The 25,733-nt window shown below is 33.8% G+C and overlaps 1 protein-coding gene across 9 annotated transcripts in view; it reads right to left on the bottom strand.

Annotated features, from left to right (window-relative positions):
• The window catches only part of TBC1D32 (TBC1 domain family member 32), a 243,140-nt gene that overhangs the window by 117,513 nt on the left and 99,894 nt on the right, over positions 1–25,733 (bottom strand). For all 9 annotated transcript variants that reach the window (XM_074187466.1, XM_074187468.1, XM_074187465.1 and 6 more), the window contains 5 exons: positions 20,974–21,175; positions 19,208–19,290; positions 16,385–16,523; positions 15,440–15,527; positions 11,879–11,997 (listed from right to left, as the gene is read on the bottom strand). In XM_074187466.1, coding sequence (XP_074043567.1) covers positions 11,879–11,997; positions 15,440–15,527; positions 16,385–16,523; positions 19,208–19,290; positions 20,974–21,175 — 631 coding nt within the window. The remainder of the gene's footprint in view (positions 1–11,878; positions 11,998–15,439; positions 15,528–16,384; positions 16,524–19,207; positions 19,291–20,973; positions 21,176–25,733) is intronic.

Consider the following 25,733-nt stretch of genomic DNA (forward strand, 5'->3'; position numbering starts at 1 on the left):
GGTACTTTGAATGAGATTTCTCTTTCTGACTCTTTCTGTTGTACCTTGATAATCATATATGGAAATGTTGAGAATTTATGAGGATTTGTTTTATATCCTGCAACTTTGCTAAAGTTGCTAATAATTTCTAATAGTTTTTTAGATGATTTTTTTTGGATTCTCTAGGTATACTATCATGTCATCTACAAAGAGTGAGAATTTTGTCTCTTCCTTCCGAATTCTAATTCCTTCAACTTCTTTTTCTTCTCTAATTGCTGAAGCTAACATTTCTAAAACAATATTGAATAGTAGTGGTGATAATGGACATCCTTGTTTCACCCCAATCTTATTGGGAATGCCTCTAGTCTATCCACATTATATATAAAGTTTGCTGATGGTTTTAGATAATGCTGCTTATTATTCTAAGTTGCTCTCCCGTGTTTTTAGTAGGAATGGGTGCTGTGTTTTGTCAAAAGTTTTTTCGGCATCTATTGAGATAATCATATGATTTCTGATAGTTTTTTTATTGATATAAGTAATTATACTAAGAGTTTTCCTGATATTGAACCACCCCTGCATTCCTGTGATAAATCCTACATGGTCATAACATATCATCCTATGGATAACTTGTTGAAATTGTTTTGCTAAGATTTTATTTATTTACGATGTTTGCATCTATATTCATCAGGGAGATGGGTCTATAATTTTCTTTCTCTGTTTTAATTATTCCTGGTTTAGGTATCAGCACCACATTGGTGTCATAGAAAAAGATAGGTAAAATTCCGTCTTTACCTACCTGTCCAAAGAGTTTATATAGAATTGAAACCAAATTGTTCCTTAAATGTTTGATAGAATTCACTTGAGAATCCATGGATCCTAGAGACTATTTCTTAGGGAGTTCAATAATGGCTTGTTGAATTTCTTTTTTTTCCGAGATAGGGTTACTTAGGTATTTAATTTCCTCTTCATTTAACCTAGGCAACATATTTTTGTAATTTTAGATTATCAAATTTATTGGCATAGAGTTCGGCAAAATAATCCTGAATTACTACTTAATTTCCTCCTCATTGGTGATGAGTTCACTTTTTTCATTTAAGATACTAGCAATTTGTTTTCTTTTTTCTTTTTTTAATCAAATTGACCAGAGGTTTATCAACTATTAGTTTGTTCATGAAACCAACTCTTGGCTTTATTTATTAGTTCAATAGTTTTCTTACTATTGTTTTATTAATTTCTCCTTTAATTTGTACAATTTCTAATTTGGTATTTAATTGGGGATTTATAATTTGTTCTTGGTCTAATTTTTTTAGTTTCATATTGAGTTCATTGATTTCCATTTTCTCTAATTTCTTCATGTAAGCATTTAAAGTTATAATATATATACCCTGCCTACTGCCTTGAGTGTATCCCATAGGTTTTGGTATGTTGTTTCATTATTGTCATTATCTAGGATAAAATAAACAATTATTGCTATAATTTGATATTTGATCCACTCATTCTTTAAAATGAGGTTATGTAATTTCCAATTAGTTTTTGGTTTATAGCTCCCTGGACCAATAATGCATAAGATTTTTATTGCATTGTGATCTGCCTTACTGTACTTGGTTATTAGGTATTTATGTCCTATGACATGATCAATTTTTATGTGCCATGTATTGCAGGGGAAAAAGAGATAATCCTTTCTATCCCCATTCAATTTCTTCCATAAGTCTATAATGTCTAGCTTTTCTTACAATCTATTTACCTCCTTATTTATTTTATAGTTAGATATATCTCAATTTGAAAGTGGGAGGCTAAGGTCTCCCACTACTAGAGTTTTGCTGTCTATATCTTCCTGTAACTCCTTCAATTTCTCCTCTAAGAATTTAGATGCTAGACCATTGGTTACATACATATTTAGTATTGAAATTACTTTATTGTCTATGGTACCTTTTGGGAGGATATAGTTTCCTTCCTTATCTCTTTTAACACTATTTTTGCAGCTGCTTTGTTCGAGATAATAATTGCTACCCCTGCTTTTTTATTTCACTTCAGTTGAATCAAAATATATTTTGCTCCAACTTTTTACCTTTATTCTATATGTATCTCTTTGCTTCAAATAGTTTTCCTGTAAGCAGCATATTGTAGGATTCTGGTTTTTAATCCACTCTGTTTTTTCACTTACATTTTAAGGGAGAGTTCATCCAATTTACATTCAAGGTTCTAAGTACTAACTCTATTTATTGCCCTACAATGCTATCTTTCCTCTATTTGTATTTTCCTTTTTTTTCACTTAATCCACATTCCCCAGTATTTTACTTCTGAATATCACCACCTTCAGTATGTTTGCCCTCTTGTATCCAACCTCCATCCTCTTTCTTTCCCATTTTCCTTTGCCCCTTCTTCGTTCTCTTTCTATTAGTTCGCCTTTTACTCACCCCCTCCCCCTTTCCCCTTTTAATACTTGAAAAGTAAGATACCTTTCTTAACTTAACTGAATGTATGTACTTTAAGCCACATCTGATGAGATTAAGATTCAGACATTTCTCACCACCTCCCTTCTTCCCCTCTATTGCAATAGATCCTTTGTACTTCTTAATGAAATGAAAGTTAATTCATTCAATCTCTCCACCATCCCATCTACTTACTGCCCACCTTTTAAAGGAGGTATTGCTTTTAAGTCATTCTAAGTCACAGAAATTCATGAGTGTCCATCACCTCTGGCTAAGTATATTCTATCCTAATAGAGTTACAATTCTTGAGAATTATTAGAGTGTTTCTCTCCCAGGTAGGGATATAGCCAATTTTACCTTATTAGATAGCAGTTTCACAGATAAGTCATGAGTATACATCACTTCTGGCTAAGTATATTCTTTTTCTTTTTTAGGTTTTTGCAAGGCAAATGGGGTTAAGTGGCTTGCCCAAGGACACACAGCTAGGTAATTATTACGTGTCTGAGACTGGATTAGAACCCAGGTACTCCTGACTCCAGTGTCAATGTTTTATCCTGCACCACCTAGCCACCCATAAGTATAGTCTTTCTAATAGAGTTACTATTACCAAGAGTTATGAGAATCTTTCTCCCAGGTGGGAAAATAGCCAGTTTCATTTTACTGGATAGCAGTTTTTTTTAACCTTTTCATGTGTTTCTTTAGTCTCCTGTTTAATGTCTAAATTTTCTATTTAGCTCTTGAATTTTTCATCAGGAAATGTTGGAAGTCTACCATTTTGTTAAATGTCCATCTTTTCCCCTGGAAGAGAACTTTCAGCATTGCTGGAGTGGATTTTTAACTGCATTGCAAACTCCCTTGCTCTACAGAATAACTCATTTCTTGCCCTTTTATCCCTTAATGTTGATGTAGCCAGGCCCTGCATAATACTTACTGTGGCTCCTTCATATTTAAATTGCTTCTTTCAGGCTGCTTGCAGGATTTTCTCTTTAATATGATAGCTCTGGAATTTGGCCACAATATTCCTTGGTGTTTTCATTTTAGGATTCCTTTCCAGAGGGGATCAACATATTGAATAACTACTTTTCCCTCTGGTTCCATGATATTAGGGCAGTTTTCTATCACTAATCCCTGTAATATTAAAGTCCAAGCTTTTTTGGGTTTTTTTTTCCCTTCAATGTTTTCAGGAAGACCAATAATTCTTACATTGTCTCTTCTTGATCTATAATTAAGGTCAGTGGTTTTGCTGATATTTTACATCTTCTTCTATTTTTTTCAATCTTTTGGTTATGTTGAACAGAATCTCGTTGTCTCATGAAGTCATTAGTGTCCAGACATTATATTCTTTTTTTAAGAGAATAATTTTCTTCATTTACCTTTTGCAACTATTTTTTCCAATTGTTCAATTCTATTTCGTTTGGTTAATTGTTTTTTGTTTATTTGTTTGTTTTTATTTGTTTGTTTTATGCAGGGCAATGGGATTAAGTGCCTTGCCAAAGACAACCCAGCTAGGTGATTATTAAGTGTCTGAGGCTGGATTTGAACTCAGATTCTCCTGACTGCAGGGTCAGTACTCTACTGCACTATCTAGCTGCCCCAGTCAATTCTATTTTTGAAGGAGTTTTCCATTTGTCCAAGTGCAGTTTTGAGAGAATTATTTTCTTTTTGCATTTGGCCAATTGAGGACCTGAGATAATTTTTCTCATTTAGCATTTGTCCAATTGTATTTTCCAAGGATTTGTTGTCTTGTTGCAAGATGTAAATTTTCTCTTACAATGTGTTAATTTTCTCTTTAGTTGCTTTTCCAAATTTTTCCCATTGATTTTTAAACTCTTTCCAATTTTCTTCAAGGAAGTCTTTCTGGGATGGAGACCAATTCATATTCTCCTTGGATGTTCTAGATCTCGCTGGGTTAGGATCTGTGCTCTCAAAGTAATTCTCAGTGGGTGTCCCTTTCTGATGTCCTTTCTTCATTTCCCTAAGATCTTGTGTTGGAGGAGGGGCAGGCTCTCAGAGGTTTGGTGTTGAGATCACTAGAGGCTTTGTTCACTTGGCTTAGTAACTCCAGGGGCCCGCCAGTAGGGGGTACTGGTTACTTTCTCTAGAGTATCTGAGGCACTCTTTGTTGGTTTGACCTGCAGTGAGTAAGGGGCAGCAGCAGGGTCTGAGTTGACCTTGAAAAATGTGGGCTAGGCCCTGGGCAGGGGTAGTTAATCTCCCTTTCAGCTGAGGGAGCTCTGCTTCCCACACCTGATCGTGCAGGTGTGTAGGGGAGGTTACTGTTTGTTCTGGTAAGAGGGTTCTGCTAAAACTCTGAAACTCAGGTCCCTGAGCCCAGACAGTCAATGTCCAGTAGAGCTCTGCAAATTTACCTGGCTGGGACCCACTAGACCTCTGTTCCCCCCAGTCAAAGAATCTGTGGCTAAAGTTGGTCCTCAGGCCCATCATTCACCAAAGCTGTAACAGCTAAGGCCAGGACTCTGACTTCACCATGCCCTCTCTGCTGTCTGCTCCAGTTCACCCATGGTCCCTTGAGGCAGACCTTAAGGCAGGTGTTTTTCTCCAAGCTTCTCTTTCTGGGCTTTGCTGATGGAATTTTGGTCAAGAGGCTTCTTTATGTTATTTTTGAGGGGAAACCAGAAGACCTTAGCACAGTGCCTGTCTTCTCTCCACCATCCTGGCCGGACATCATTAGCTCTATTTTTTTTTTAAATAATTTTCTGACAAAATTTTACAGACCTCTCTAATCCTTTTATGGTGGTCTCATTATGTGATTTGGGCACATAATAACCTGACATTGTTAGCACCTTGAAGGAAAACAGGGAGTTATCTTTAATTTTAGAAGCGTAAGAGAGAGAGAGAGAGAGAGAGAGAGAGAGAGAGAGAGAGAGAGAGAGAGAGAGAGAGAGAGAGAGAGAGAGAGAGAGAGAGAGAGAGAGACCAAGACCTAATTTCATGGAATGGATACACAAAATTTAATTTAAGCTAATTTTTGAAAGATAGATAAGATTTAAGAAAATGGTAATGAAATGCTTTAAAGAAATAATAGACAAAAAAGAACTATTTACATGGAAGATGGGTAAGAAAAATTGAGTAAATATTAATTTCCTAGATGAGTGACAGACCAGTTAGGCTATAAGAATATGTGAAACCCAGGAGTGTGGGTACTACTGAATGATATTAAAACCTTGGTTAAATAATTGCATTTTATTTGGTAGGTAATGGAGAGTCCAAACAGGGTTGTTGGGAAAGCAAATAGAATGTGGTAGTAGGATAATTATACTGTGCTACAGTAAAGTGGAGAAAAGATTGGCATGGGGTAAGGAGATAAAACAGACGGTTATCAAAATTCCCTAAAGAAAAAAATTCAGATGATCTATAAAATAGAGTTCTTCTAAACATATTTAGAAAGAAATTTTTGTTTTAAAAAACTACAGACAAGAGATACACAAAAAAAGTTAAATGGAGCAACCAAGAATAAACGTGAAAACAACAGCATAATGACAAAGAAACCAGTAAAAGATTTCTTTATAAAGGCACAAAATGAGACAAGGGTAAAAGCAGAGGTCAAATAAAAATGATACTGGAGAAAAAGGACATAAACATCATGGGCTAAACCTCATAATATCATAGTTACAGGTGAATCAATGTTTATCATGGGATTGAATTAACAGAATGAGAAAAATGAAACAGAAATAGAAACACAATAAAAACAGAGGAAAGGTGAAAATGTATTAAATTAATCAATTCAAATGCTAATGATGAAGGGAAAATAACATTTGTAGTCTCACAGGAAGAGCACCTTCAGGAGAATGGCTGATGACACAGGGAGGAATTAAAGGGAATAAGAAATACAAACATCTTGTTTAAAGGAGTACCACCGGGGCGGGGGGCACACAGACATTCTATAAAGGTAAATAGGGATCTTACACTGGTCATTATCAGAAGAAATTTGGTCCTTAGAAAGACAAATGCATTCTGCCTCAACTTAAGGGGGATCAGGTTATTGAGGACAACTGACATCCAAAAGAATGGGGGACTATAGATCCACACAAAAAGATTTCAAGCAAATGGGGAGATAGGTGGAACAATTAGTTCTGTAGTTTTTGTGGCTTATTTGGGGTTTTTTTGGTTTTCAATTCATTTATAACTCTTCTGATTTTCTAAATTTTTTTCTATTGAGCTGATTTGGATTACTTATTTGCTGGCTTTCTATTTTCTTGAAAGGTACTGTGGAACTGAATGAAAAAGATTAAGATCGAAAATTTGGGTTTCATATAATTATCTAACATGTATGTAGCAAATAAACTAAAAAAACTGGATGAAGAGAAATTGAGCAGGATAATATTCTAGAAATCTGTAGATAAGTGATCAGGAAATTAGAGAGGTGGCTATAGAAATGAAACCTGGAGAAGTTCGTGGTAAACCACTGTAGTATCCTTCCCAAGAAAACTTGAAATGGAGTCACAAAGAGGTAGACAAGACTTAAAGATGACACAACATTAGCAAATAGAAGTGAAAAATTACAATTAAGCATATTTTACTGCTCAACCTCTTTTAACTATACCAGTATATCTCAAAAGATCATAAGGGAAATCTATTCCTTAATCTCTTATACACACAAATACACATAAACACATATAAATTTAAAAATCAATCATAAAAATATGTTCAAATTTTATTCATATCAGGTAACTATAATATACAGCTTAATTACATGCCAATATTTATTTAATATTACTTTAGAAAGCTGTTCATTTTTTAGTCCTTTGAATTTAACCAAGATAATTATAACTGATTAATAAACCTTTAAGAAAATTTTTCACAATTGCATTGTTTATAACAAATTATGCATCTGTACCTTATTGCAAGTTTTGATATAATTATCACTAGAATTCCTATTGATTTACAAAAGATTAGCCTTCATTAATAGTGTATAAAATTCAGTCCACATTTAATCTTAATTAATTCTGATGTGCTATTTCCATTATTCAATTAAGTGCAACTCTACGTGAAAACAATCCAATAAATGCATTTGGTCTAAAACATCTCTGAACAGAATTGAAAGAGATTTTAATTTCAATAGAGTTAATTATAGGAAAAATACCATTTTTATTTTAAGAATTTTTGAAGAATAATTAATGTAGTTTAATATGCAATATACAATTACATATTAATACATGAATAAAATATGTTGAAGATTATAAGAATTTTTTAAAAAAAGAATAAAAAACTCAGGTTTCTAGTACAAGTATAATTCTACTATGCTTACAAACCATTAATCATTAAAAATATGATTATCAAACACATAATTCCAATATTACTAATGCTTAGAAAGTAACAAGAAAGGACATAAATGGAGGAGAATAAAGTTTTGTTTGTTTCAATACAGTATATAATTTTAAGGGAAAATCATTGCCTTATAAGGCAAAGTTCTTGGGAATTAAAAATCTCTCAAACTTTAGATGACGTTATTAGTATCATGTTAAAAACAAAAGGAAAGTTCAAAGAGCTATTATAAAGAAAACTTGGTTGAAATAAGAAATTACTTGTGTATGGTTAATACATAGGATATAAGATTCATGGTAAGGCCAGAGAATCAATGACTCCCAATTCACCCCTGATGTACAGGAAGGAGAGATGAGCAGGATTGGTCTCATGCACATCTTTAAAACAGCTTGAGTATTTAAAAGAACCACTGAACATCCTGATTGATCCTGGCCAAGACTCTCAAGCCTGTACTTGATTAAAATTGCCTATCTCTTCAGGAATTGGACATTCTTGAATGTAAACACCATAATTCTTGGGGTTTGCGGAGCGGTGGCTCACTGCTCTGACAACCGGGAAAATTTGGTTTTATTCCACCAAAAAAACTGGCAAGAAGCCTTGTTCTCAAGCTCTATGAGATCTAAATAGACATTAGTCTAATTGAAGTTTTACCCATGGAGAGTATGCTCTCCCTGGGACCTTCCCAATTGGGACACTGAAGGCTGTACCCTGGAACTCCTCAGCCACTGTTGATTCAGATGTTGAAGTTCCCCCCCACCCCGATTTTGGGATGTTTTCTCTTAATATCTATATGTAGACGTTGCTGTTATTTTTATTATATTGGGATTTATTGGCTATTTTTGCTGTAAAACTGCTTTATTTCTACCAGTTTTATAATCACTTTATTGAATATGCTTTTTTAGTTTTGTTGGTGTGAATGTGTCATTTTGTAGTAGCAAATTGAAAACAAATTCTTTAATCAAACAACTTAATTTAAGAAATTATTTTTAAAAATTAGTTGTTTATTTTAGTACCACAACCATTATCCTTAACTGATCTATGAGGAATGATAGAAATTATTATTTTCTGTCACATCAATTATCCATTATTAATTAGAAGTCTTTTATTTCCTCATTCAGGGACCAGTCTCCGAAGAATAGTCATTCAGTCTCTTAAGAGCATGACTAAAGAAATTGCCCCAATTCTCAGAGCACTCAGAGCTGTTCAATCTGGGGCAGGTCCTCCACCCAACAAGCAGACCTCGTTTGTATTTGAAGTGTGAACAGAATCTACCCCTAGTCAATACTTGCTCTGAGAGAATTATTCTGTGTACCCTCCCACTGCAGTTTAGGGTAACCAAGTTATGAAAGAGAAAACCAGCCACAGTGGTGTGGGTGAAGATGGATTCCCATCCTGATTTCTAGAGGTAGCTGAGTCGCATGATCAAGTCATGTTCTCAGCAGGTAAACCCGAAGGCTTATAGCCCACCTCCTCATTTAAATGTCTACCAATCACAGTTAAGTTCTCCTGTCGGGTATTCCCTTAAAAATACATATTTTGGGCATTCAATTTTTCCATTGGGTTTCTTTGTTTACTGAAAATAAACCACTGTCCATCAATTTATTGATTGTTAGGTGATTATTAATGACTCAGAAAGTGTTTTTCATTCATCACAACAAGCTGTGATTAGGTTTGTCCTTCATCACAGGAAGTTCCTCATCCAGTCAACAAACTCAAAGAACTAAAACATGCTACAAATATTGAGATAAGTTAAAGGATAAATACATATATATATATATATATATATATATATATATATATATGTACTGCACAAGATGAGGATATGCAATAGGCTATGAGTAAAGAGAGTACCAATAAAGAACCAACAAAAAAAATTATGACTTAATTTAATCTCCAAAATACAATGCAGCCTGGACTTCTATTTGATCCTAAGCCCTACTCATTCAGATGGACTTTTTAAAAAAATGCACTAATGTGCTTGTCACTGGTACATTAAAAATAATTCATAAATGGACTACCCAAATGCAAGGGACTACCCATCATACTGCATCTAATATTCTAGGAAATAGGTTTTCTTACCTAGTAGGTTAAACTCTTGAGTGGCTATGAATCTTATGCTGAAAGTATGGAAATGCATTTACAGTCAGCATAATCCACAAATAAAAATATCTAGATATAGTGTTTTAAAAGCCATAAGGAATTCTTCCCTTTTATACTGTTGATTCAGGATATCCTTGCTAAGAATTCTGAAGCTCTATTTCCCTATTTCATGTCTTATTTACTTAATTCAAAGAATGAACTACTTAACAAAATTCTATATTTAGGAATAATGTTATTAAAAGAACCGTAGGAATAAAGCAGCTATCACTGCTCAAAAAGTGTTAATCTGTAGATCAGGATAGATGTACAACATATATGATGAAAAAAACTTTGTTCCCTTGGTGGGAAAACTGGAAACCAACCTTGCAGAAATTAGGTTTAGAGCAATATCTCACAATCCATAAAAAATGAGGATCAAACTTAGACTTAAAAGGTCATATCATTAATAAATTAGAGAATCAAGGAAGAAATTCCCTTTATGATCTATGGACTGGGAGTAGTTCATGACAAAACAAGGACAGGGAATGCAGATAAAATTCTAGATAGTAAATAAAATATACACTATTGGTTACATAAAATGTAGAAAGATTTGCATAAATTAAATTCACTGCAGTTAAACTGAAAAGAAAAAATTAACTTGGAAAAAAAGGCCCAAATTTCTCTGATAAAAGTCATCCCATTTCCAAGGTGTGTGTGTGTGTGTGTGTGTGTGTGTGTGTGTGTGTATGAATACAAATTTACATATGCACATGCATATGTATATATAAATAATATATACATATATTATATATGGAACTGATTTAAATTTATAGACTAAGTACCATTCTCTAGTTGGTAAAAAATCAAAGGATATGAATAAGTAGATCTCCAAGTTTCAATAGCCTTGAGAGTTTTCTAGTTATCAACAGGCATATGAAAATATACATAAAAGTTTCAATAGCCTTGAGAGTTTTCTAGTTATCAACAGGCATATGAAAATATACATAAAAATACTAATAATTGGAGAAATGTAAATTAAAGAAATTCTTAGATTTTACTTGACACAACAGATTAGCCAAGTCAATAAAAAAATGACTATTGTTGGCAGTTGTGGGAAAACAAGCACATTAATTTACTGATGGAAGAACTATGAATGGGTTTAGCCTTCATTAAAAATAATTTCATATGAACCCCCAAATTGTATATACCCTCAAATTCATCTGTAGCATTTACTAGGATTATACACCAAAGTGAGCAAAAACTGAAAATTACCTGTTTGTCCAAAAAGACTAGAAACTAATAGGGTACCCTTCAATAGGGAAATTATTGAAGAAATTATGATAAGTGAATGTAATAAGCTACTATTCAAAAAAATGACAAAATGGACAGTTTCAGAGAAATCTCGTTAAATTTGCATGAGCAGAAGCATAGTGAAATTAGGAGAACTAAAATAATTTATTTAACAACACTGTAAAGAAAAAAAACAACTTTGATCAATGTGTCATCGTTATTAATGAGTTTAGAGGTGTTCAACTCTTGGAGAACCCATTTAGCATTTTCTTTCCTATTCTACTTTTCCCAGGTCTAAACTCACAATACAAGAATTATTCTCAATTTCTAGCTCTCTCACCGCTGGAACTCCTGTTGTTTCTACCTTCACAGTATTTCTCAATATGGTCCATTTTCTCTTCTGATATTACAACTAACCATGCCCATTCCCGTATCAGCTCACATATGGATGACTAAAATACCAATGATTGGTCACCCTGCCTGGAGTCTGGCTCCACTCCACTCCATCCTCCACTCAGCATAGTGATCCTTGTAAAGTATAAATTTGCTCATGTCATCTGACTATTTAATCAATTCTGCTGGCATCCTATTGCCCCCACTATCATTTGTCAAATCCTCTCCTTGAGTTTTAAAGCTCCCCCATAACCAGGATACTTTCAGTCATCTTAATCCATATATCCTGCTACATAATATGCTATCTAGTGACAGTAGCCTTTCTGGGATTCCTTGTATGAAGCAAGGTTAAAGGGGTTCTTGAAACAAAAAAAGGTTAAGAATTCTTACTCTAGATGATGTGCCAAATGACTTCTTACCTTTTGGCAGCTTCGGTCAATAGGATCCACTGGAGTAGTTATGGGATGTGTTACTCTAACATCATCTCTTCCACATTCCAAAATGGCCCATAATTCAGTTACAAGTGCATTAATAAACCCTGAAAAGTCAATTATTTTAGATTATTTATTTTAATTATTAATTATTAATATATCACCACAAATCTCTCTAGCACTCAGACAAGATCATATCACTGGAACAAATCTGAGGGAAGTTAGGTTACCATTAAGAATGAAGGTAAGACCCTCAAAAGCAAGGAATGGAATATAAAACAGAAGTGCAGTATAGCCTAGTGGCAAAAGTAAAGTAAGTTTACATCTAGTAAAAGGCAAAAGCTATATGTGATCTGAAGAGAAAATGGTGAATACCCAAATTAAATTCAAATGACCCATGAAAGAAGATTCTATCTGCTGACAGACTTAATAAATAGAAATATGTATTGCATGATTCTATATAATATATGTATATATGCACATATGTAAATATAAAACATATACATACTTATATCTAATAGTCTTTAGTGTGGGGGGAAGAAAGTTACATGATAATTTTATTATATATTTAAAAGAAAAAGCATGTTGTATGTAATATATTTGCAATTTCATGTACAATCCTCTTTTTCCTGTTCTATTTTGTTATGGAAATTCTTATTTTATTCAAAAATTAAGAATAAAAAAACTAAAAGTGTAAACAGAAAATAAAATAATTATTCTTAAAAAAAAAAAAAGGTGATAGAAACATTGAATTTTTCACCATATCCTGGTGGACAAGTCTGATTTAATATACTTTTACACTAAAATTTCCTTTAACATTACCATCAAACCTAGATATATCTGAAGACAGTGAAAGAATCAGGAGGTAGCAATCTGATACTATTAGTACTAAGATACTATTTAACATTAACTAAAGTTAGAATCAAAAATGTATAGTCTGTAGACTTTTCTATTTACTTACTTCTTTTAATTTTGCTTTAATAATTCTCTAGTAAAATTTAATTTAAAAATATTCAAACCTAATCTCAGCTAAGGGATTTCTCTTTACTCTAAGCCCAAGCCAAATGAAATATTCCAAAAAGCCTCAAGATCTATTCTCTTTTCTGCATTTCTATAAGATGTCTCACAATTAGTTTGGTTTATTCCAGTCAACAAAACTATTTATTCCAGTCAAAGTATTGTAATGATTAGAATTATGGAATTTTGATGTTAGAAAAGCCTTTAAAACTTATGACCCTTTTTCAAGTTTCCCAATTGGTTCACCATAGTTCTTCTGCCACAGTTTTAATTATCTATATAGGGCAGCCAGATGGTGCAGTAGATAGAGCACCGCCTTGAAGTCATTTCAAGGGAGTTCAAATCCAACCTCAGACATTTGGTACTCACTATCTGGTGACCTTGGGCAAGTCATTTAAACCTGACTGCCTCACTTCCAGGACCATCTCAAGTTGTCCTGATTCATATCTGGCCATTGGACCCAGATGATTCCAGAAGAAAATGAGGCTGATGACTTAGAACAATCTCCCTAACTCAAATTCAATTCACTTGTTTCTCATGGCATCTCCTCTCTGAAGTCATGGTTTTCTTTGAGAACGAAGGACAAACATCATCTTTACATGTCCTTGACTTTAAAACTCCATTATTTCATACCTACTCATAACTTTTATCCCACTTCTTCCTATCCCTTGCTTATTGTACTACTAAGGTATATCTTTTCTACCCAGCATGTTACCTTTTATCAGCATAATTATACTTCCATGCTCTATAAAATTCCATGAGCAAATAAATTTCTTGCCACCCAAGTTTTAAGAAGTTCAAGAGAGGAAGAAAAACAAAAGAGCAAGAAAAAGAAAACAAAAAAAAATTTAAAAAACCCTTCATAATCTGATGAACACTTTATAAAAATTATCACATGTATTTCTTAACCTTGATCCTAATTCCTCATACCAAAAAAATGACTAATCTGTAAACCCGTTTATCAAAAATATGTATATACAAGGGGAGGCTAGGTGGTGCAGTGGAAAGAGCACTGAAGCTGGAGTCAGGAGAGCCTGAGTTCAAATCCGGCCTCAGATACTTAATAATTACCTAGCTGTGTGGCCTTTGGCAAGCAACTTAACCCCACTGACTTGGAAAAAACCTAAAAAAAAAAAATGTATATACAGTGCTTACCTGACTGTTCACTATTGAAGGGAGGGGGGGTGGGAAGGGAAGGTGGAAGGAAAATTTGTAACTTAAAAATACACATGTGTATATGCATGAAAAAAATAAAAAAGATTTTAAAAAAAGACAGAATGGAGAATACCCTCCAAAGCACACACACAAAAAAGAATTTCAAGAATAACAATAATCTTTCCATATAGAGGAGAAAAAAGGCCTTCCATTTACTACAGAAATCTCAACATAAAATCATTTTTAAGCAATGCAAGTAGAAATCAAAATAGATAAGCTTACATATATATTATGAAAAGAAAACAAAGAAACAGGTTAAAAATTAAGTTAATCTTAGCCCTAAAACATATTACAAAATGGTAGCAAACCCAGTTTTAAATCTACTACAAAGTACTTAAAATGCAGAGTAAAAATGTGTATGTGAATATGCAAGTATGTATATAAACTATATATATATATATTTACTTAATAAAATTAATATCATATAGTGATTAACAAAAGTGTAAAAAAAGACAAGTAAAAATTAGGTCAACAGTTGAAATGGAAACCAGTTGAAATTAATTGGAATAAGAATGTAATTGTGGATAACATGCCAATTTTCTATGCTGCTTTCATTTTACTTGTCACAGTAAATACACACATGCACACACACACACACACACACACACACACACACACACACACACACATAAATATGCAGCATTGCTACTAAGGAAACAAGATGGCATGGGACTATGGGATCCAAGAAGTCATGGTGGTTCAACATTACTTTATCAAAGGCCTGCCTGTAAGATAATTAAATCTTTGGCATAACTGATTTCCAGACACCAACTGCAGGATTATGAGGTTTGAAAACAGGATGATGGACAAAAGAAATCTGCCTGGAATGATTAAAATGTAATATTACTTTAAGAAAAGATGCCATTACTCATTGTTTGTTTGTTTGTTTTAGGTTTTTGCAAGGGAATGGGGTTAAGTGGCTTGCCCAGGGTCACACAGCTATGTAACTATTAAGTGTCTGAAGCCAGATTTGAACTCAGGTCCTCCTGACTCTAGGGTCAGTGCTCTATTCACTGTAACACATTAGCTGTCCCACCATTACTCACTGTTATCAGGTACTTTACAACATTTAATAAAGGAAAAATCTTATATTATTAAGTATAACCTATAGATTACTTCATTAACTATAACTATTTTAAATAAGAAAATGAAGCAAATATAAAGATCATAATTAATTCTAAGAAGACTCTGAGAAAAAATCATACCTTCCAAGTAATGTAAAACTTCAGGAATTTTAAGAATTTTATTTCCATAATACTACTGACCTCTGATTGTATCAGGTTTGTTTTTTAAAGTGACTTAAGACAACAATATTACCTGAATTCTGAAGAGCTACTGCCCCTGCAGCTGTTGATGCCACTTGTGTAACCATCACTCCATACCCGAATTTTTTATGCCTACTGTCCTAAAATAATGTGAAAATAGTAAGATTTTTAAGATAAAAAGAAAAATAGATATTGTTTACAAATTGCTTATGTTCTCTTTATCTTAATCAAAGACTGACTGTATACTTAACTACCAGAATTTTAACTGCATGAGAGAAGGGATATTATCATTAAAAAGTGAACAACTTTATGCCTCTATCAGTCCTATCACTCAAAATGTAAAATACTTAATAATTACTTGTTGAATTTAAAGTTATAACAACAGATTTGTACATGAAAATAGCTCAAGATGAAAATTATTTTTAAAGTAACTCACAAAGCATGGAATAAAGACAAGTACTAGAACTAATAGCAAAATTCATGAACTAAGAAAGCTCTAACATTTTTACTCAAGGAAGACCATTTATCAGAATTGATAACTTAATAAATCAAAAAAATTATATATCTCCAGAAAAAAAATTTGTCCCTATCTGCAAGACATTTTATTGTTGTCTCCTGAAGAATATTAAAATAATTTATATCCTTAATAGTATTTCTATGCCATCAAAAAAGTCAACATTTTCTTCATTGCATTCTTTTTAAATATGTTTATTATAAAGCGTTTTAGAAAGACTTTCAAAGTGATTTAAATTTTTTAAAGTCTTAGTAAAAACAAACCAACAACTATTTAGAGAATTACAGTACACAGATGATTTTGTTCTTAAAGAGTTAAACTGAATATTTATGAAGCATTTATGTGCAAGGAGCTAGACATGCTATAATGAGTTCTTTTACTAAATTTTGAACTGTTATAAATCTTTATCCACATAATATATCATTACTACTACCAACAATAACAATAAAATATATTTTGTCTGTGATAGATTTTAATTCATACCTGTAGCTTTTTTGTATATCGACTGAACATAAATATCACACAATCATTGATGACTCCTGTTTTCTGGAGGAGTAGTAGTCCTTTAGGTGTAGCAGCAAAATTTAGTAAATCATCTAATAAATTTTCTTCCCATGCCATACTAAACCAAGATTTTAAACAACACAAGAAAATATTATTTAGAAAAAAATGAAGATAAGAATGCTTTTTTATCACTACAGATCCCATTCTTCCAAAGTACATATTGGTACAAGCATTCTAGAAATACGAACATAAAAAATATGTTATACATAATGCTGAATGTTTTTATTTTTCTATCATTTTACATAATTTTCTTTTTCAAAATGATTCTAATATTAACAGTATATAACACTATTTTCATAAAATTAATAACCTTTTATCTTCATCTCTATTTTAGCTCATTTAATAGCCTATAATATATATATATATATACATATATATACATACACACACACATATAAAGAGAGAGAGAGAGAGAGAGAGAGAGAGAGAGAGAGAGAGAGAGAGAGAGAGAACCATGTGCCAGGAAATCTTAATAAGCATTTGACAATTATCATTTCATATGAATTTCACAATAAACTTAGAAAGCAGATACTATTACTATTCCCATTTTATGGATGAGTATACTGAGGCAAATAGAAGTTAAGTGACTTATTCAGGATGACAAAAGCTTCTAAGTGTCTGAGACCCGACTTGAACTCAGGAATTCTTGACTCCATATCCAGCAGTCTATCTACTCTATCACAATTTTGTAATAATACTACTGCTGTTCCTAGATTTTAAAAGTCTCAGTTTTCCTTTACACACACACACACACACACACACACACACACACACACACACACACACAAACTTTCTTTTATATAACCAGGACAATTCTTTCAAGGGTTCTAAAGATTATAAGCATTACATTTTATTTTCACACCTTTTTAATTTAATTTATATAGGGGGTTTGAACTTTCTATGTATGGGAACAATGGCATACTAAGAAATGGATCACACATTAACTGGCAAAGCCTGATCTGTAAATCATGGTTTCTAGCTGGGAACTTCGAGAAGAGGACCTGTCTATTTCATTGCAGGAGTTAAAGTGTAAGAAAGTTAGAATATATTTATTCTGAGCTGTCTCTAGAGATGCCATTCATAAATGATAAAAATTATTTTATATTTTAATTTTTCAGTCGTATTTAAGGAAACAGAATGGAAATATTTCTCAAGAGAAGTCCCATAAACCTCTTATGAGAGATATGTATTGACTCTGTTGGTCTTGTTCAGTCTCTTTCGGTCACGTCTGACTCTTCATGGCCTCATTTGGAGGTTTCTTGGCAGAGATATTGGTGTGGTTTGCTATTTTTCTTTCCCACTTATTTTAGAAATGAGGAAATTAAGGTAAACAGAGTTAATGAAATGCCAAGAGTCACAGGACTAGTAATATCAATTTGAACTCAAGAAGATGAGCATTCTTGACTCCAGAGCCACACCCTATCCACTGGGCAACCTAGCTGCCCTAGACTTGAGTTATATTAATGGGAAGAAATCTGTTAATAAGAACCAATTCCCATAGGTTCTTTTCTGGTGTGGCCAAGCAGGAAGACTATGATATCTATCTATCTATCTATTTATACATATACATATATGTATATACATACATATATATATATATACACACACACACATATATGATATAGACTAGTTAAAAATTATCTACTTCTAAAGAGGGGACTTGGAGGTACATTCTTTAATCTTTCTTAATTGCTATTAAACAGGTCTCTCCATCTTATGTTTGGATTGTTAAAGTATCTGTGCTTGTTTTTGCTTATTTTTAACACAAGTGTGGAGTTTACTGTTGTCCTTATCAAAATTCAGTTCATTAGTTTAGGACTTTTGCTTCACCTTTACATGTATTTAAAAATAAATTTTACTTGATATGTTTTATCTTACGTTGCCTATATTTCCCACTATATACTTTTTTCCATACCCTCTCATAGTCATTCAAAGCTACATTCTATGCTAATCACTGGAGAACAAAAGCCACTGTCCTCAAGGAGCTCACTCACATTCTAATGAGAGAGAAATAAATAAGCACATACAAGATAGATACAGAGTAGGTAGAAGTGACTAACACCTGGGTCAACTGGGAAAGGCTTCTTAAAGAAGGTGTGATTTGAGCTGAGTCTTGAAAGAAGTCAGGAATTCTATGAGGTAGATGTGAGCTAAGAAATATTCCAGACACCAGGGCAACCAATGCAAAAGTATAGAGAGGGGTAATGAAGTATCACACTAAATGAATAACAAGTAGGAGGGGACAGAGTTGTAGAGAAGGAGCAGGAAACTTCAAGCAGTCCACAGGACTCTAAAGTCAATAAATCTAGGACCTTTTTAGGGATAAATCAATTAAATGTTTGACCAAACATAGCAAGTGAATGATGCTATAAATAACCAAATGGCCATTGACAGAAAAAAAGTTTCCCATCTATATTGCAGAATATGTAGAAAGGAGTAAAGAATAAGAAGTCTGGAAGAGGAAGAAGGGAAAGAATGCAGAGATGTAAAGGTTCCCAAAACATTCTATATTTGATCCCAAAGGTAAGAGGAATCACTGGACCTTATTCAAAAAAGAGAAAGATACAGCTAGACCTACCCTTAACTTGGACAACTGTATAAAGGAGGGGAAGAGATTTGAGGAATAAGAACAATTAGAAGAATACTGCAAAAGGGAAGATAAGAGGGGATATAAGGGCCTAAAACTAAGGTGCTGATTGTGTGAATGAAAGAAAGCACATTTGAGTAGTCTATAATACTTACATGTTTTGAGATTCCTGACTTACTGAGGATATAGAATCAGAACCTTCTATAGGAGTAGGAATTCTTTCTGAAAGCAAACTGACCTATAATGTAAAAATTTGTATTAATTAGAAATGTTATTACTAATATGCATTGCTCAAAAGAGAAGTTTTATTATAAATATTCATTATAGCTCCTGAACTCAAGTTCTTCAAGTAATTTCTTTATTATGTAAAGGATTTTGAAAAGTACTCTACAACCAAAAACCAAAGCACTTCATAAAGAACTTATCAGCAAGGATTAGATGATAAAGGATGACTTTTCCTGACCACAATGGAGCTCTAAAATGGGAGAAAAAAAGTAGCCTATAAAGAATAAAGTTCACTATACTGTCAGATTGCAAATATTTCATTAGCAAGAAATTATTTGAAGTGCACTGAAAATCTTGTGTGGAATATTTGAGTCTACTCTTATTTTAACAATACCATGCTCAAGCTATTAGCATGAATGTTATCTATATTATTCACACTATATGCACTCACCCTGAGTCATCAAAATGCCAAAAATGATCAAGTGAGGTTGGGAGCTATTATTGGACAATCAGAGGGATTTGGGTTTAAGGCATGGCCAAGTAGTTCCATTTGGATTCCAATGGGCTTTATCAGATCCTGTTTTTAAAGAGTTCTATTTCAAGAAATAATAAATAAAACTGCATGGGACAAAAGAGTTAACTGAACTCGGTTTTTAATATACATATATATATATATATAAATATATATATATATATATATATATATATATATATAATTCTCCCCAAACCCCAATATATCTTGCAAGGCAAGGCTTCAATGATCTCAATTTATATTCCTTTGGGCAGAGCACCCACATGTAAGGATATGATTCCCTATCTGGACAGAGAGACACAAGAAGGAAGGACGAAGGGAGGAAGGGAAGTTGTCAAGAAGATAAAAAGGAAAGAGCATTGCACAACTGGAAACGGTCAGCTGGGTCTCCAGTGAAGCAGCTACTATATTTCAAAGATTGTTGCTCATCCTTTCATGAAGAGGACCAACGACATCAGGATGCCTTGATCTACAAGTGAACTCGATTTAAGTGATATAGATCCTAGAAAAACTATCAACCCCAATAATTTCTGCTGTGGCCAAAAACCTCGAGGGCCTTCCCCTAACAGTTTGATTTCTTTAATATCTTCTCTCTCTCTCTCTCTCTCTCTCTCTCTCTCTCTCTCTCTCTCTCTCTTTCTTTCCTGTCTTTCCTTCAGAAGATTCTTTCTTTCTTTTGTGACCCTTCCTTCCTTCCTTTTTGACAAATGGTGTCATCTTTTGCCTCATTTATTATCAAGTCATAAATCACTTCATGGGTGCTACCTCAAACAAACTGAGACCTAGACAAGAACTTAGTTTTAAAATACCAAGTCTCCCACTGCATCTGGATCATCTCCAGGTATCTTAGCCTAAATCTTGCCCCTGTATTCAGATGACCCTGAAGAAGAGAATGAGGCTAATAATCCTTCACAATACTGCCTCACTTAAATCCAATTCACTTGTAAGTCAAGACATCACTTTTCCTGCAGTCACTATTCATCTTCCAGAAGGAAGGACAAATCAACAACACCTGTATTATATAAATCTCTCTCATCACAAAAATTCATCCTAAAATCAGTTATAACAAATTACATTATGGAAAAAATAAAGCTAAATGGACTTGAAATAAATATTTAGTCAAAGTTTCAAAGAATTCTAATAAAAAATAACTATCAGAGTTACCTTTTTCCATGCCTTAGCAATAGAGTAATGCAAGTTATAAGGAATTAAAACCTGAAGACCTTCACAGGTGCTATACATCTGGCGGCACACTGAAATAAAAGCTCCTTTAACCACAGGCAACATCTCAGATCCAGGAAAAATAGAAATATCCTCATCAAGAAGTTTCTTTGAAAACTGTGCAATTAAATGAGCACCTGTGGGGCTAAAAGAGAACACCATGAATACAGACTCTTAGTTCTGAATTTTTAATCCATTTTCAGAATCCTAAAAGTCTAACCTAATACTGTTCACCTAACCCTATTCTGTCCTTCCTCGGGTCTCTTCATTACTGTCTGTATGGAAGTGACTTCCAATGTTTCAGAAACAGGATAAAATAGGAAACTCAAGGACAGTTGATAGGAAAGAGATTAAGAATGTAATTACACCTAAATATGCTTCATTTGGGGATTGAACTATATCCATATATCCACAAGTTCCCATTTCACAATAATTACCACATTTATGCTATTAGTTTTTTTTTGTTAACTGATATTTTATTTTATTTTTCTAATTATCTGTTATAAAAGTTTTTCAACCTTCATCCATGTGCATATGCATACTTTTAAGTTATATAATTTCCTTCCACCCTCCCTTCCCACTCCCTCTCCCCTCAGCGGCAAACTCAGGGGAATATTATATACATACATTTGTGTTTTACATATTTACAGATTAGTCATTTTTAGTATGAGGAATTTGGATTAAGGGAAAGGAAGGAAAATCATGAGATAGGAAAGAACAGAAATTTTTAAAAAGTGAATGTAGTATTCATTCAGATTATGTAGGGTTTTTTTTTTTACTTGTTTGTTTTGTTTTGTTTTTCTTCCTATGAATGGGAATAGCATTGTGCATAGCCAGTCTAATAGGGTTGTTCTATTTCTCTAAACTGCTGAGAGAAGCTGCAACCATCAAGGTTGATCAACTCACAATGTTATTGTTAATGTGGTTCAATGTTTTCTTGGTTCTTCTCCTTTTGCTCAGCTTCAGTTCTAGTAATTTGTTTCATGCTTGTCTAGAGTCTGAACATTTATGGTTTCTTATAGAACAATAGTGGTCTATAGCATTTGTATGTCATAACTTGTTCAGTCATTCCCCAAATGATGAGTGTTCCCTCAATTTCCAACCCTTTATCACTACTAAAAGAACTTCTATGAATATTTTGGACCTCGTGGGACTTTTTTCCATTTTTTTATGATTTCTTCAGGATATAGGATTAGAACGGGAATTTGGGGGGTCAAAGGGTATCAACAGTTTTATTGCTCTTTAGGCATAGTTCCATATTGCTCTTTAGAATGATTGGATCAGATCACAACTCCACCAAAAATGCATTAATGTCCCAATCTTTCCATAATCTCTCCAACATTGATCATTTTCCCTGTTTCTCATCTCAGCCAACCTTATAGGCATGAGGTAGTTATTTTAATTTGCATTTCTCTGATCAGTAATGATTTGGAACATTTTTTCATTTGATTTTATATATATAGCTTTAATTTCTTCATTTGAAAATCATCTGTTCATATCCTTTGACCATTTATCATTGGGAATAACATGTAAACTTAAAATTTTGATGCAATTCTCTATATATTTTAAAAATGAGACCTTTATCAGAATCCCTAGCTATGAAAATTTTTTCCCAACTTTCTGTTTTCTTTCTAATCTTGGAAGCATTGGTTTTATTAGTTCAAAAACTTTTCATTTAACATAGTCAAAATCAATCAACTTGCAAATTATAATGTACTCTAGTTCTTGCTTGGTCTAAATTTCTCCCCTTTCCATAGAACTGACAGAGTATTTCTAAATTATTTCTATTATGTCTAAATCTCATACCCATTTTGACTTTATTTTGGTGTAGGGTGGATGTGAGATGTGAGTCTATGCATAGCTTTTGCCACACTACTTTAGCTTTCCCAACAATTTTTGTCAAATACTGAGTTCTTATCCCAGAAGCTAATGTCCTTGGGTTTATCAAATAGTAACTTACTGTAGTCATTTACTACTGTTTCTTTTAAACTTACCCTAATCCACTAACCCATTACTCTTATTTCTTAACTGGTTAACAGGCAGTTTTGATGACTGTAGCTTTATAGTATAGTTTTAGATCTAGTAGAACTAGGCCACCTTCCTTTAGTTTTTTTCATCATTTCCCTTGAATATTCTTGACTTTTTGTTGTTCCAGATGAATTTTGTTACTATTTTTTCTAGCTCAGTAAAATAGTTATTTAGTAATTTGATTGGTATGGTACTGATTAAGCAATTTAATTTGGGTAGAATGGCCATTTTTATTATATTAGATTGACCTAACCCTGAACAATTAACATTTTTTTCCAGTTGTTTAGATCTGACTTTATTTGGGTAAGGAGTGCCTTGTTCATACAGTTTCTGGGTTTGTCTTGGGAGGTATTCAATGTTGTCTGCAGTTACTTTAAAGGTAATTTCTCTTTCTCTTGCTCTTGTAGTTCATAAATAGAAATGCTGATGATTTATGTGGGATTATTTTATATCTTGCTACTTTGCTGAATTGTTTCAAGATCTTTAGATAATTTTCTCAGGTTCTCTAAGCATAACATTATATCATCTGCTTTGCTTCCTTCATCATTGCCAATTGTGATTCCTTCAATTTCTCTTTTCTGCTCTTATTCTTAAAGCTAACATTCCTAATACTATAATGAATAGTAATGGTGATAATGGACATACTCGTTTCACCCCTGATCTTATTGGAAAAGCTCCTAGATTACCCCCATTACATATATTTGTTAATGGTTTTAGAGCTATACTATTTATTATTTTAAGAAAAATTCATGTTTTTCTAGTGTTTTAATAGGAATGAATGTTATATTTTGTCAAAGGTTTTTCAGCATCTATTGAGATAATCATATGATTTCTATTGATTTTGTTATTGATGTGTTTAATTATATTGAGTGTTTTGTTTTCCTAATATTCACCCCTGCCTACCTGGTATAAATTGTACCGGATCATGGTGTATTTATTATTGTTGTTGTTGTTATCCTAGTAAAAACTTGCTTTAATCTCTTTGCTAAAATCTTATTTAAGATTTCTGCAGAGGGGGCAGAGCCAAAATGGCTACAAGAGAGCAAGGGCTCTTAGAAGCTCTCTCATAAAACTTCGATACTAAGGACTCTAACTAAACTTCGAGAGACAGGTTACCTACTCAAGGTAGCCTGGAAAAGAGTAGAAAGGCTTTGATCCCTGGGGTCGGAGGGGTGACCTGCCAGAGCAAAAGAACTTCAGCCTCCCGGAAGCAACCCCAGGGAGCTGGGAGCTGCAGCTCACAGCAGCGGGGGAGTCTCCGGAGCTACACCCCGGGAAGCACCAGGCACAAATTGGGGGAACAGCGGGGAACCTCTGCCAGAGGGAGCACATGAAGCCCAACCATCAGGACACACAGCAAGCAGCCCAGATCCAGGAACAGAAGCAGGTGGAGCCAGTAAGTAGGAACCCCCAGGGCATGAGCCCATTGAGCTGAGGGAGGGGAGTGGAGAGAGACTGTAGAACTCTGTCTTCTGCCCTGGAACAAGACTCTGGGGCTCTGAACACATTCAGATACTGATCAAAGTCTAGGCCCCCCCACCATAGAACAGCAGGGTCCCCTCCACCTCAGCCTTGTGGCAAAAGGGGGAGCATATAGTCATTCACAGACCAGGAGGGAGGACAGAGCCTCACACACTGAGACCCTTATGGCAGTATCTCAAAAGCTCAGGAAGCACCCCAAAACCAGGCTCAGGCTAGGACAATGAGAAAGCAGAGAAAAAAGAGGAACACCATTGAAAAATATTTTGCATATGAGCCCAAGAAGGATCAAAATACTCAGTCTGAAGATGAGGAAGCACAAGCTCCTGAATCTAAAGACTCCAAGAAAAACAGAAATTGGGATCAGGCTATGACAGATCTCAAAAAAGACTTTGAAAATCAAATGAGGGAGTTAGAAGAAAAACTGGGAAAAGAAAGGAGAGAGATGCAGGAAAAACATGAAAATGAAGTCAGCAGCTTAGTCAGGGAAATCCAAAAAAATGCTGAAGAAAATAGCATGCTAAATACCAGCTTAGGTCAAATGGATAAAACAGTTCAAAAAGTTATTGAGGAGAAGAATGCTTTAAAAAGCAAAATTGGCCAGATGGAAAAAGAGATAAGAAAATTCTCTGAGGAGAACAAATCCTTCAGACAAAAAATGGAACTCAGGGAGACTTATGAATTTATGAGAAACCAGGATTCATTACTTCAAAACCAAAAAAAAATGAAAAATTAGAAGAAAATGTGAAACATCTCATTGAAAAAAACAACTGATATGGAAAAGACTTAGGAAAGATAATTTAAAAATTACTGGAATACCTGAAAGTCATGATCAGGAAAAGAGCCTTGACATCATTTTCAAATAATTACTACAGGAAAATTGCCCTGATATTCTAGAAGCATAGGGCAAAATAGAAATGGAGAGAATCCACTGATCCCCCCCGAGAAAGAGATCCCAAAAATACAACCCCTAGGAATATTATAGCCAAGTTCCAGAACTCCCAAGTCAAACTGAAAATATTATAAGCAGCCAGAAGGACACAATTCAAATATTGTGGAGCTGCAGTCAGGATCATACAGGACTTAGCAGCAACTACATTGGAAGCCCATAGGGCTTGGAATATAATATAATATACTGGAAGGCAAAAGAGCTTGTAATGCAACCTAGAATCAACTACCCAGCAAGGCTGAATGTC

Source organism: Macrotis lagotis, chromosome 5 (genome assembly GCF_037893015.1).
Source record: "Macrotis lagotis isolate mMagLag1 chromosome 5, bilby.v1.9.chrom.fasta, whole genome shotgun sequence".
NCBI classification, from domain to species: domain Eukaryota; kingdom Metazoa; phylum Chordata; class Mammalia; order Peramelemorphia; family Peramelidae; genus Macrotis; species Macrotis lagotis.